The 14,876-nt window shown below is 42.8% G+C and overlaps 1 protein-coding gene across 1 annotated transcript in view; it reads right to left on the bottom strand.

The window, feature by feature from the left end:
* The window catches only part of LOC149192733 (uncharacterized), a 515,238-nt gene that overhangs the window by 297,095 nt on the left and 203,267 nt on the right, over positions 1–14,876 (bottom strand). Inside the window, exon 4 of the mRNA XM_089406449.1 lies at positions 10,982–11,020. Coding sequence (XP_089262575.1) covers positions 10,982–11,020 — 39 coding nt within the window. The remainder of the gene's footprint in view (positions 1–10,981; positions 11,021–14,876) is intronic.

The raw sequence follows: 14,876 nt of genomic DNA, 5'->3' as shown, positions 1-14,876 counted from the left end.
TGGAGTGTTATATAGGATGAAGTCCCATAGCCATTGAATGTGTTTACCTGCTCGGCTCTGTACCTTTCTTTCTCGGCCATGTTGTCTTTTGAATGCGGTTGCTGAGGAGGAAATGCACCCGGTACTTAAAATTGGTCACCTTCGTCCTTTCGAGAGTATGGAACGGTTAAGGTACGTGGACTGTGCAGTGGGTGGAATAGTCAGATGGAGGAGCGAGACTGGCCGTCGGGCTAAGGGGATAGATGGCGGGGATGAGCCCACGGGGATATTGGAAGGAGCGGGAGCGGAATGAGTGTGGGCCATTGGATCTTGGCGGCGCTGATCGGACGACATAGGGATGATCGGGCGAGTCGCTTTATCGAGCGTGACGGGAGTCGTCGGATCGGGTTTTTGGATCCTGGGCCTTTATGTATGGCGACGTGCGATTGCGATCAAATCGCATCGCAATATTGTGTCGGCGGAAGCAGAGGTGCGCGGCTCTATGCATACATGGATGCGATTTGCGATAGGATCACATCGCAATATTGCATCGGTGAAAGCCAAGGGGCGTGGCTTTATGCATACATGGATGCTATTTGTGATAGGACCGATGAAAGGAAAATAAGCGGAGCGAGGGAAGGAGAAAGTGACCGTTATGAGTCTCCTTGGGTATGACCATGGACCAAGCTTACTTCCGGCCTTTAGAAACCGAAACTATGTAGCGGCGCTAACATTGGCTCCTTCTAGGGATAAGATCCTCCCTGTGGCCTTCTACCTCAAAGCAAGATTAAAAACATTGCCTAGTATTCCATTGGGCATGGAGTCTAATTTAGTGTACACGAAAACCTGTAAAAGAAAACATTTACAACATTAAGGCTTGAAAACCTTAAACAACCTAAATTTTCAAAAACTGCCCATTTACTGGGCCACCAAAATTGTTTCCCCTTCTCTTGGTCAATATGCATGTCAGCCGGTTCATCAAAGACTTGCAAAATCGGGTTGATTTGATCATCTAGCTCAAAAATTTTGGGGCATTTGACCTTATCAAGTAGAGATGGTTTATATTTCACCCCCTCTTTGTATGCTCTCATCCTTGGGTGTTCTTCGTTGAAGCTTTTGTACACCTGCTGAATAACAATGGCTGTTGCATACTCGACTGTGTCATTTGTGGCCTGCACAATTAACATAAATGGTGGACCAATGTATTCTTGTGTGTGGGACACAAAGACTTCACCTGCTTCCGTAGCTTGCTTAGAACCAGCCCCATCCAAGGAGGTGTCCCAAAACTGTGCACCTTCTTCCTCTGTGATCTGGCAAACTGCCCTTTCAAGCTGTGTGGAGGCCACCTGGGCAGGCTTCGGAATATCAAGACTGAGATTATCAGTATCAGCCTTGGGCATTGAGTTATGGTTGACCTCAGTGCCTAGGGGGCAATTATGAGGGGTTTTATCTTGAACAGACAGAGGAACATAAGATGATGGGGAGCTAACTTCACCCTTTTTAATCACTGGGCTGGGGATAATAGTAGGTTGGTCAATTTGCAGATTTGCATAGTCATTGGAAGCTGGGCTGGCTTTAAGCTCAAGATCTTCAAGGATAGATTTCTTGAGGGGCTCATTCTTCATTGGTTCAATCAGAGGCATGTGTATTCTTGGCTTCTGAATTTCTGATTGAAAACTTACAGAAGAAGGGGAACCTTCAAGGCCTCTCACCTCTATGGCTGGGACTTTGAGGATGATAGGATCTGCTGCTGGTTGCTTCTGCTTATAAGTTTGTTGTTCTGCAGGGACAACAACATTATGAGCCGGGCCTTTGGATAATGACTTCTCATAGGCAGCTTTGGTTAAGAAAGGGGCACTGCCCTTGTCTTCCATACCATGGACCTCATCCTCTTCTTCAAATTGCTCTTCTTCCATGACTATACTCCGGAAAAGGGGCTTCACCCTTTGGTCTTCGTTTGCATTTTTGTTTTCTTGCAAAATCTGCAACTGCTCCTTTGCTCCTCTGTATGGATTTGGATTTGGAAGAGCAAAGGTATTAGGAGCTCCTGCTTTCCGAGAATGCTGCTCAACCTTTAATTTGGAAACTTCAGAGGCTAATGACTCTATCATCCTGGCCATTTTATCGATCTTGGGATCTGAGGATGATGAGGGCTCACTCCTCTGTCTTCTTCTATCAGCATTACCTTCGAGCCTTTTTGCAGCTATGATGTTTGATTCTACTTAACGGGCTGCATCTTGCATATCAGCCAAAGAAGCACATCTTCTTTCTCTTAACGGCAGGTAGAAATGAGAATCAAAGGCATTGGCATAAGTGAGTTTGGCAGAGGTGGGGGTAGGCTTAACTTCAGCTGGTATCTTACTATACATACGGTTAAATCTTTTATAAAAATCAGGCAATGATTCCCCATTTTCCCTCTGCAAGTTCCTAAATTCAGTATGATAATAGAGCAAATCTTTCTTATCCCCCCAATGCTTTAGGAACACATCATCTAAGGCCTCAATGTCTGCTATAGACCTAGGGGTCAATTCTCTGAACCATTTTCTAGCCTCTCCATCTAGGCTTTGGACAAAAACTATCATCCACACATCATCTTCACTGATATCTAGGTTATCAGCATAACTATAAAAAGACTCAAGGTGTTCTTCAACTGTTACTTCCTCTGTACCAGTGAACTTGGGCATGTATTTCTGATATTCTCCTGCAGGCATGGCATTCAAAGGAATAGGCAAGACCAGGGGTCCATACCTGGCAGCTATGATTCTTTCCATCTTCGTGGGAGCTTGTTGGCCTGCCATCACTGGGCTAGGTGGAAGGATACTGGTAGATTGAATGATAGGAAGTAATGAAATGGATGACAGACACAAAGGAATATGATGGACTATATGGGAGGCCTTCTTTGGACTGAGATCCAAAGGGGAACTGACTGAACAAGGAGTTGTGTGAATCTCTGAAGGTATTCCTTTACTAACAGTGCTGGGCTCTAAAACTTCCAACTGTATACCCTTAGCTATAACCTTATCTTTCAGAGATGCATAAGTTTTCTTAGGCTTACCTGATCCTGATGCTCCTTTCTATGAAGTTTTCTTCTGCTTAGCAATCTTCTCAGGGTCAGGCACTGGGTCAGCTGGTGATTTCTGAGGATTTCTCCGGGTATGCCTCACAAATTGAGCCAGAATTGAAATGTGGAGTCGCCACCAGGTAGGTTCTCCAGTAGAGTCACTAGATAGATGATTACAACCAAAAATGCGTCCAGACTTTGTCTATCATCAAAGCATGGAACTGTGTCGTTCTCCTAGGGAAGCTGAGCTTCAATCTCCTCTCCCTGGCAACAACGCCAATTAATGTTATCACCCCAAGAAACTCTCCTAGGTTGTAGCTCAGAGATGCTCGAGAACATTACAAACTCAACTTAATGTTGGAAATGGGTGAATGGAAGAAATGATGCATATTCAAGCCAGATAACCACTCCTACTTTGCTTGACTCCAGACATGCGTGAACACCCCAAGACTACAAGGCTTTAGACTACCAATTACTCACAATTTAAGGATTGGGTGAATATGGAGAATACTGACCACACCAGCAGATGCACAAGACCCTGTGATGGCCGGCTGCAACCAGTAAAAAGGTCTACAAATCTAATTCCCTAGTGAACAGACAGGATGACAGCTCTCTACCACTAAGTGAAAAGAAACCTAATTAACACATTCACTAACACATGCAAGATTCAAACACAGAGGTGGGATGACAGCCCCTCTAATGCTAAACATCAAGAGTTCAGGAAAAAATGCATATCAAGCACATCCTAGAACAGAAAAGAGATGGAAAGTGAGCAATTAACAGCAAAAGAAGCTTGTATTAGCTGAAAATGAAGACGAGACACTGCAAGTATCAAAGCAGTTACAGTCTCCAGAAGCTGAACCTTACATCAAAACAACAACCATCCACCCTGATTACATCTATTTTTTGGGTATATATAGAGTTTGATTACAAAAATGTTCTGCTATCCTAGATGTGGAGGGGTCATAATGGACCACCAACCGCTTTAACTACCTGGCAGAACTTCTGAGTGCAATTGCTTGCTGTGGTGAACAAAATTGATCTTCTTGGATGCTCTGTTGTACTTCTCGAGCAGGTGGAGTGTTATATAGGATGAAGTCCCATAGCCATTGAATGCGTTTACCTGCTTGGCTCTGTACCTTTCTTTCTTGGCCATGTTGTCTCTTGAATGCGGTTGCTGAGGAGGAAATGCACTTGGTACTGAAAATAGGTCACCTTCGTCCTTTTGGGAGTATGGAACGGTTAAGGTACGTGGACTGTGCAGTGGGTGGAATAGTCGAATGGAGGAGCGAGACTGGCCGTCGGGCTAAGGGGATAGACGGCGAGGATGAGCCCACAGGGATATTGGAAGGAGCAGGAGTAGAATGAGTGTGGGCCATTAGATCTTGGCGGAGCTGATCGGACGACGGAGGGATGATCGGGCGAGTTGCTTTATCGGACGCGACGGGAGTCGTCGGATCGGGTTTTTGGATCCTGGGCCTTTATGTATGGCGACGTGCGATTGCGATCAAATCGCATCGCAATATCGCGTCGGCGGAAGCAGAGGTGCGCGGCTCTATGCATACATGGATGCGATTTGCGATAAGATCACATTGCAATATCGCATCGGCGGAAGCCAAGGGGCGCGGCTTTATGCATACATGGATGCGATTTGCGATAGGACCGATGAAAGGAAAATAAGCGGTGCGAGGGAAGGAGAAAGTGACTGTTATGAGTCTCTTTGGGTATGACCATGGACCAAGCTTACTTCCGGCCTTTAGAAACCGAAGCTATGTAGCGGCGCTAACAGGACTACACTCTGTTATGTTTCCCATAGTAATCTCGAAGTCCATTTGCTCTTCTTGATAGCTTGAGAAATATTCTCGTACTCTAGCCATATGGGCTGAAGCCCCGCTATCAATGTACCAAACATCTACCAATGCTGAACTTGACAAAAATGCGAATTCTTCTTCTAATCTAGAAGATAATCTAGAGACATCTTGATTTTCCATCCTTCTTTGTGTTATTTTCCTATCGATCTCTGACGCTTTTCTGCCCCAGCAACTGCTGCAGAAAAGACAGTGTCTTCACCTGAAGACTGCTCTGCGCTGCTCCCTTTGTCACTGGCAATTTCAATCTGGAAATTTTCCTCTGTTGACTCACTCAGAGAGAAATTTCCGTATGAAAACTTTGCCCCTTCTAGACTGGACTGCGCAATTCCCCTAGGGATTCGACTTTCTGCCTACGCAACAAATTCGAACTCCCTCTTCTTCAACGCTGGCTCTTCCAATCTGCACTTCTGCTTAACCTTGCTCTGATACCATGTGAAAATTTATATATAGAAGTCCAACTATAGTGACTGATATTATTTATTCTCCTTATTAATTCAGAAATAAGTTATTCACAGTGTTTCTACGGCAAATATCGAAATAAATTCTACTGCAGCCTTCACAATTAAAACACTGGGGAAAGTAAATGCAAGGAAAAATACTAGCACAAGTATAATCACAACAACATAGCTATTGTTGGACAATTGTCCCCGGAAAAACCCAATGTGGGATAACCGGTGCAGCAAATGAGGGTTTCTTTATTAATATTCAACAAAAATCTCATGCACAAGATACAACCAGTAGAATAGAAGAGGAATCTCTGTGAGAAATTTACTGACAATTCTCTCACACTTCCCGGCGAGAATCTAATCCAGGAGAGGACCTGCTACCTCCTCTGCGTCTCACTGCGTCAGCTTCTGAGTGAGGACTGTGCAGTCCACACGTCAGCCTCTGCGTTGGCCCTTTGTGTCACTACCTCTACGTTGTCCCTTCTCTGCTCTGCGTCTTCTACTCCTGCACTCCCGACTGATGCTGCTACACTCTCTCTCCTCACCTGCAACTCTCCCTTTGAATCTATTTCCTCTTGCTGAACTTTGACCAGTGAGAAAATCGATTTTACTCAGGTAACTGAGTATCTGCTTGGTGTGTCTTCCAAATGCCCATCAAAGTCCTCCTTATAATCCTCTAGTTGAGAACCAACAACCCAGATTAGATTCTAATCAATGGCTCAGATCATTTGGACTCGATCTTCGTCTTCTTCTAGAATTGCCCACAATTAGATTAATACCCTTTAATTATTTTAATTTCCTAAGTTTAGACTTAGGGACCCATTAAAAATAATTAATTATTTTAATAATATTGTCTCTTGATGGAATTTCCCAAAACGATTTCTAGGTATTGTGGAATGAATGTGTCCAAGCCTCCTGCAAATTTTGAGATTTAAAGCACATCTGATGCTACCAAAAATCAACACCCTTTCCATGCCTTGTATGGTTATGATGCATTGTCTTTTGCTAACATTGTTTTTGGAGACAACCGGGCCCTAAAGGCCAAAGATTGGATCTTGGAGAGCCAATACATTCTCAAGGCTCTTAACGACAACTTAGTGATAGCATAAAATCAGTAGAAGATGTACACTGACAGGCACCGGACTGAGAGACATTTTGACAAGGGAGACTTGGTGTATCTTTGGCTACAGCCATATAGACAGTCTACCTTGAAGCAAAAAGGGGCCGAGAAGCTACAGCCGCGTTTCTATGGGCCGTACAGGGTGGTCAATAGAGTTGGAGACGTGGCCTACGAGTTGGAGCTTCCCTAGGGATGCCAGATTCACAACATCTTCCATGTGTTATGCCTCAAGAAGGTGTTGGGACAACAGGTGACAACAGTTGTAGAGTTACCCCCACTAGATGACGAGGGACATCTGGTTTTGGAACCGGAGGCCATCCTGGAGACTCGGGAGAGGAAGCTGAGGAGCAGAACCATCAAGGATTTTTTGGTGCAATGGAAGAATTTGTGAGATGAGGATGCCACATGGGAAGGTGAACACATTTTGGAGCATCCAACGCTAAAGTTGCTTGAGGGCAAGCAACATTTGGGAGGGGAGGACTGTAATGTCCCTTCCCAAAAACATTTGTAACAAGTTTTAGTCTCCCACAATTTTGAATAATTTTTGGTGAATGTGGAACCCATACATTTTTTACTTAGGGACTTAGGAGAAAAGAGGCTGAATTATATCACTAGTGGAAGGTGGGGGCCACCCACGTGGGGAAAAATGCACTTGGGCACTTGGGCAATTCGAACTGCCTTGGAGGGGAAGTCGAATGGCTAGGGAGAGGGGCCCACATGGGGAAGGAAGGCCCACAAAGTTATAAGGAGGAGGAACTCCCCAACTCAAGCCATCATTTGTCTATCGAACTCATTTGTGTTGCTCGAGTTGCTTAGCTGAGTTACCAGTTGTTTAGCATCGAGTTTTCCAGGCAGGAGACTCAACCTTTCTTCGAGGGACTTCGAATGCCACCTAGGAAGGCAATTCATACTACCTTGCAGGAGATCCGGTGGAGTTTCACAGTCACATCACTCAGCCAGCGCATGTTTTTGGAGCACGTAAGAGGGGAACACGCAGGTGTTGTTTGGGGGTTCATCTAGGCAGCAATTGTCGGGAGAGTTTGGGCATTGGAGCTACAGTGGAGGATCAGCCTTTTGGGAGAGTTTTGGAGCAGGAGATTGCTGCATTGGAGCAGTTCAATTTGCAGTCACTTGGGCCTACGCAGAGAGCCATCACTAGGCATATGTGGCAATTGGAGGAAGAAGTTGTAGAGCAAGAGTTTTACAGGAGAAGTAGGGCAAACCTTAAAGGGGAGCATCTCAGCATTTTGGGGTGATTTGGAGGGCTTTTCCAGCCGATTACAGGCAAGCCGTACTTCCTAGCGTTTTGAGGAGGACATGGTGCTTGGAGGTTGAATTTTGAGGTGTAGACTTAGGCCAAACCCTTTCTGGGTTTTGGTGGGTTTTTGTTTTGGAGCCAGAGGCTAATATTGCAGTATTTTCTGCGCATCGGAAGAGTAGTTTCTAGCCATTCCTTTCCATCAGCCAGTGTAGTTTCTAGGCAACACAGAACATCTTTGGAGCAGCAATTGTGTAGTATTAGGGGTTGATATTTGCTCACGTGGGTTTTGTCATGCTTGTCAATTAGGGCAAACCCAGGTGCACTTTCTATCACCATTGTACTTGCTCTAAGAAAAATTAATAATACGACTCAAATGGTTCTTGTCTATGGTGTTTTTCATGGATGAACGCTAATTGTTTTCCCCATATCTGGTGTTGAATTTGTTCATTGCTTTGTATATCATTGTTTTTCCTAGTTAGGAACATTGCATAGCAAGTGGAGCGGGGGATGCTTCACGCCGATCAGGATGGCTTGGGATCCTAGCAAGACAAGGCAGAGATCAGAGATGACTCGGTAGTACATTTGGGACCCCAATATTGTGTGCAGACACTGTTGGGGTCAACTGATCAAGAGCGTTCTTGTTCAGGCATTGCTTGAGGACAAGCAATTTTTGGTGGGGAGGACTGTAATGTCCCCAATTAAATTAATTTTGCTAAGATGAGTTTCTATTTTTGCAATTGGATGTTATGAAATATTTTGGCATGTAAACATAAGAAAAGTGGGTGGAGGGGGTCCCCACTTAATTTTTGGAGAGATGAAGGCCACCAACATTAGAGAAAAAAAAAAGATTAAATTGATAGTGGGATGTGGGGCCACCCAAAAAGGGGAATTCGAACCCCTTAGGAGAATCGAATTGCTAAGGGAAGGAGGTCGAAATATTGGATGGAGGGACCCACATGAGGAGGCAAGAAGAAATTATAAATAGGAGCATAGAAGTTACTGGGGTCTTTTGTGCATTCATCTATTTCCTTTGTTGCTCAAGTTGTTTAGCTGGATCACTAGTGTTGCTTAGCACAGAGTTCTCCAAGGGGAGAATTCACCCTTCTTTCAGTCGACTTGGAGTGTCACCCTAGGAAGGCAAGCTATTACTACTTTGGTGAGAGGGTTGTGGAGTATTACATCACACTTCAACAAATTCCTTCAGCCAATTCGTGTTCCAGAGAGGACGCAGTAGAGAAATCGTACCACTTATTAAGTTATTTCAGCTAGCTTCTGAGGGTATTTTGTCGAGAGAAAATCAGTGGAGTTGCTTGAGGGAGAGCGGAGCCTTTGTGGAAATTTTTAGAGCTGGAGGTGACTACTATTGAGGGGAATGAATTTATCTTCCTAGGGCCTGCGCAGGGGGTCACTAGACAACGTTTTTGTGGAGCTGGGTTCAGCTATCTTCTGTCGGGATTTGATGTTAAACCACTCCCCTACATCTGGGAAAATTTCCTAGATCATTCCAATTGCAAATTGAGCATAAATAAGGAGACTTTGCAGCAAATAGAGCCACTGGGGACGTAGTTTTTACTGAGGAGGGCGTAGCACCAATTTTGGGTAATTCCGAGAGGTAGGGATTATCCCAAAACATTTATGGGTTTTGACAATCAAAGGTCAAGGAGTTGGCTCCTAATTTTGCAGAATTTTTGGAGAAGTTTGGTGCTCCAAACAACAGAATTGTCTGGCAGCCAATGGGAGGAGAAAGCTGAAATTTTTGGTCGCGAATGGTTGGTAGAATTGGCCAAAACCCTTTCTGAGTTTTTTTGGGTTTTTGACAAGGACCTTATAAATAATTTGGCAAAATTTGTTGGGCAGATTTGAAGAGTCAAACAGGGGTCCCAACTCAGCCAGCAGTGTACTTCTTCAAGGGCCAGTGCAATCATTTGTTGGGGAGCTTCCTGCATCATTTGGGCAGCTGATATTCATCCACCTGGGGCTTGTAGCTTGCTTTGATCAAGCCCAACTGCACTCATTCCAATTTATTTTGTACTCCTTCAGGTATATAATAAAATTGGCCCATTTTGGCGTGTTTCTGGCTCATTTCTAGTTCTCTAATCTATGTAGATTTTTATTGTGTTGAATTTGTTACATTCGCCTGATTATCACTGTTAGTTTTCCATTAAGAACTTTACAAAATATTAGAAATTTATAAATATAATAAAGAAATACAAATTAATAGAGTTATAAACAAAGGTTACATATTATAAAATTTCTAAATAGAAATACAAATTAATAAAGTTATAAACAAATGTTATATATTATTTTGTTTTAAAATTTCAAAATATAAATACAAAATCAACTTGGCCCCTCAAGCTACGTACAGCACAGGTGATAGATGTATGTTGGTAACCGACTAACGTTATCCCTTATCCGCTTAATTAATTGAACGGAGAGGCAAGGCGGCCACCGTTTGGGGGGGGGAAGACAGAAGAGAAACTCTATATGAGAAAGGCAAAAAGGAAGAGGAAGGGGATTGGCAGGGAAGGTTAGTGTAGTGAGGAAGAAAAGTCAATCAGAACTGGGAAACTGAACAATTGTTCTTGAAGCTTTTGGGCACAGGGGCCAAAGTTCTTCAATTGTGAAGTATTCTGGAGTTGGATACCAAAGTTGTGCCTAGTTTGGCAGGGAGGATTTGGTCATTTTAGTAACAGGAGAAAATTTGGAGCGACGACAGCCTGGGATCGACTTCAAAAGCGAAAGCCAAGTATGCGCTGTGTATTAAATTGGTAAATTACATTTTCAAATATCACTGTTTAAGTAATTAGCATTGATTTGTCAAACTTGTTAATTTTCCAAAACCAGAGCATCACAATACCCAGTTTGACATTCCTGTAATATAGATGCAGACAAGCTTGTGCAGATCTCATGTTATAATACAAAGAAAAAGCTGATAGTATAGCATCAGAGACATCAAATTATCCATAACTTATTTCAATTTAATGTAATATAGGCTCATAAGAGCACTTAAAAACAAATTCTGAGGAAATGTTGTTTACTCAAAATCTAAGTTTTGAAGATGTTAAATTTCCATGCTAAACTTTTTGTCCCATTAAAAAATTAATCTAGTTGACTTCCACTACCAAAAAGTATTAACTAATTTCTATGAAGAAACATAAGTTTCTCCATCTGCAATATCAAAATTTTCTGTAAAGATCATGGAAGTCTATATAAGGGCCAGAATATTCAACTTATCACACTCACTGCAATAGCTGTCAAAACACCATAGAGCGCTATCCAAATCTGCACATCATACATATTTGACAAGATAATCAGATTGGAAACTTTTTATTTGCATTAACATTGCACAAAAATATTGTCCCTGTTATCTTAAGTTAACTGGATGTTCCCTGCAACTGCTCTCACTTAAATAATGCAAATATACTGACTGACAAAAGAATATATTTTACTGTTCATGAACTCTAAATAGCATAGAAAACCAGTGTGTAAAGCCAAGGTATTAAAGTACAAAGCAAGCACAATTTCACTCATAAATAACAACAGCCCTTTATGAGTGAATTTGCGGCAAATGTTTTGTTTCCATTCCTCTAATATGCATTTTAGCTGGCAACATAGACAAATCTATGGGTCGGATTGTTTATATCCATTGTCAAGTCCAACTGTAATAAAAGGGAAATGATATGCTTAATTGACGTTTTATATCTTAGTACAACTGTCTTCATGTACTATGTAATTTTGTCAACAATTGGGGCTGTCCAAATTCACAAATGTCATCAATCAATCAGAATCCTTACTGGCACAACATGTTGAGCACTGTGACAGAAGGGCCTCGTGCTTGGATTACACCACACAGTTTTACAGCAATGAATCTCTAAACATAAACGACAAACAAGCATACAAGACATAGTTCAGATTACAACAGAGATTCTCCTAAATCAACTCATTCTCATTAACATTTTTGAGTTTTACTAGCATTAGCAAGAGAATTGATTCAATTGAACAGAAGCAAAACCAACCAAAATTTTGCAATAAATAAGTGATAAACAGTTCTAGATTAGCCAAGAGAGGCGCAGCCGTAGAGAGAGAAATAAACCCAAGGACAAGTGTATTAGAGAGAAATAATCCAAGCACAAGATAAATCAAACCAAGAACAACAGAGTGCAATAATTTATGGTGCCCCTAATCTAAATTACTTGTATAAGAATTCAATGAATGATTACAATAATCACAATATATAAAAACACCAATAGGATATGTGTAATCATACACAACTAAAGAGGTAAGCCACTTTATCCAAGGACGGATTATGAGCCTACATTGAGTTGACTAGGTCAGCCTTAGAAAAACCTAGAAATGTAATACTTATAAATAATGTCAGCCATGTCCAAATGTGAAGATAACACCATTAATTTCAACATCCCACCATAAGTTGAACAAGAGGCCATGGACAGAAGACATTACATTGTGAAAATTTCGGAAAACCCCAAATCCTACTGAAGCAACTGATAATGTTTCTTTTATTTGTTAAATTAATCAAACAAATTACTTGCAGTTCCCTACGGCAAATATCGAAACATATACATTGCAGCCTTCACAAATACAATACTACAAAAGAAATAAAAACACTGGAAGAATAGATGCACACACACAATAAACATTGTTATTTTTGGACCAATGTCCCCGGAAAAACCCAACTTGGGAAAACTGGTGCAGCAACTGAGGGTTTTATTATTATGCAGTAGTAAATCTGAGTACAAATCTATGGAAGCTCAAATCTAGCTTTCCATACAGAGAAAATGACTGACAGAAGTCTAGTGAGAAAAATCTCACTTCCACCGGTGATCCGACACTGACCTTAGCTCAAGATGAGTTGCTCCTTGTTGCCTCTGTGTCACACTATGAAGATCTGCGTCAGCCTTGCTTGGACCAGCGTCTCTCTCACTCTGTTGATCAATTGCTGCTTTGGATTCTCGATCTTCTGGCCTCTGGGCTCCCCCACTCTAGCTCCTGCCACTGAATCTCGACTTCTCCACAAAAAAATACGAATCTCCCTCTAAAGCTCCGCGTTGGCTCTCTGCACTGCGTCAACCTCTATGTGGAATACATTGTCTCTCTTCTATGCACTCACCGGACTGGAAAAACTTCCTTCCGGCCTTACTATCCCTACCCCTATCAATACTTCGAAACTACTGAATCATCTCTCGATGTTGATTTGGGGTAGCATCGGATGTGCTCTAGCCATGAAAATTCTTGGAGAGGCTAAAGCACATGAGATCTCCAGGGCCCAAAAATGGTTTGGACAAATTGTACCCAGTTTGGAAGATATTAAAATAATTAATATTTTTAATGGAGTTCCTAAGTCTAAACTTAGGAAAAAAAAATATTAATGGGTATTAATATAAAACTGGGTTAGAAGGTTCCAAAAGTCATGGATCAAGCCAAATCTAATCTTAGCCATTGATTAGAGATATAATCTCGGTCGTTGAAGGACCTACGAGAAAAGTATAAGAGGAGGCCTGAGGGTCAGTTGGAAGACACACCAGAGTGATCAGTCATTCATTTTGTTAGAGCAGGGTTCCTAAGCAAAGTTGAATCAGTGATCGATAGCGAGGGGCAGTGAGTACAAGGCAGAGACAGTATTGAGAGACCAGTGCAGAAGCAGAGAGAGCAAGAGCAACAACCAGTCCAGGCTATGCAGAGCCCAACAGAGACAATGCAGAGGCCAGAGGGACTGCATCATCCACGCAGAGGCTGCTCGAGTGACGCAAAGGGTCCCAGAGGCTGCGCAATGCCTTAGAGGGCTGACATGGAGGGTTCTAGTGCTGACACAGGTCAACAAGAGGTTGACGCAGAGGCCAAAAGGGCCAGCGCTGAGCTTCAGTTGTGCCGGAGAGGGTTCTGTGGGACAAGTTTTCTGAATACCTATTTCCAAATATAGAGGTATTGTTGTCATCTATTTTCTTTGTCGGGTGAGCCGATTAGGCACTCAATTGTACTCAGAAAGACTGCATAATAATATAACCCTCTGAATAGCTGCACTGGTTTTCCCGCATTGGGTTTTTTCGGGGACATTTGTCCAAAAATAAGGTGTCACTTGTATGCTTGTTTTCTTTCAATTGATGATCTATAGATGTTGTGACTGTATTGTGTTTATTTCGGTATTTAAATGTATTAAATAAATTTTTTGAATTTAAACAAGTAGAAGAAATAAACCAGCAGAATACAAATTAATTTTCTAACGATAGACTTAGAATATTCAACATGGTATCGGAGCGTCGTTACAGATCACAGGAAAGCTCAAGGCATCAGCTTAGCAGAGCATTTGTAGCAGAATCAACTATCCAGAGTGACAAAAGCTGATCCTTGCAAAAGCAACAGAGGAAGGGTTGACGCAAAAGGACTGTGTCATCAATCCGGGCCAGAGAGAGGCTAGCGCAGAGGCTGAGGAGGGCAGAGAGAGGCTCACGCAGAGCCAGGCAGAGGCCGGGAGGGCTGACACAGTTGGCTGAGGGAGTTGTTTTGTCGGTGATGGGATTGCGCAGGGCCAAGAGGCTCAATCCTTCAGTTGTTGGGGTGAAGGAAGTTGTGGGCAGTTTGTGAGAGCGAAGCTGGTGGGGTAATGTGGTTAGAACAGTACCTAATAGGGCAAGACCAAGGTAGTGGGAGTTGCTGCCGAGGTGGATTTCTAGCCAACGAATCCAGATCAATGTTGCAGTGCGTAGACAATTGGAGAGGAGCAACTTGACAATTGGCAGAAGGATTTCCAGGAGGGAAATCGGGACTCAGAGGAAGTCTAGAAGAGAACTTCTAGACGGAAGTAGACAAACTTGGAGTCGTCGAACCGAGAACTTCCAGATGGGAAGTAGAGAGACTCAGCAAGAGTCAAACGGAGAACTTCCAGGCGAGAAGTAGAGAGACTCAACAGGAGTCAAACAGAGAACTTCCAGGCTGGAAGTAGAGAGACTCGGACGAGTCGACAGAAGAGCAGCGAGATGATCATGAATGAGCTGAGAGATCAGGACAGGCTGGACGGAGTGTCCAAATTTTTGGTCTGGAAGGCAAAGATCTTGTCCATTCTAGACAGACATCGTATCAAGGGCTTTGCCTTGAGAGTGATGGCTATCACAGTTGACCCGGT

This window comes from Pinus tabuliformis, chromosome 2_2 (genome assembly GCF_031772625.1).
Source record: "Pinus tabuliformis cultivar Carrire ecotype Pingquan chromosome 2_2, CPIR1, whole genome shotgun sequence".
NCBI classification, from domain to species: Eukaryota; Viridiplantae; Streptophyta; class Pinopsida; order Pinales; family Pinaceae; genus Pinus; species Pinus tabuliformis.
The sequence above is the reverse complement of the archived record's forward strand: the minus strand, read 5'-3'. Positions and strand labels throughout refer to the sequence as shown.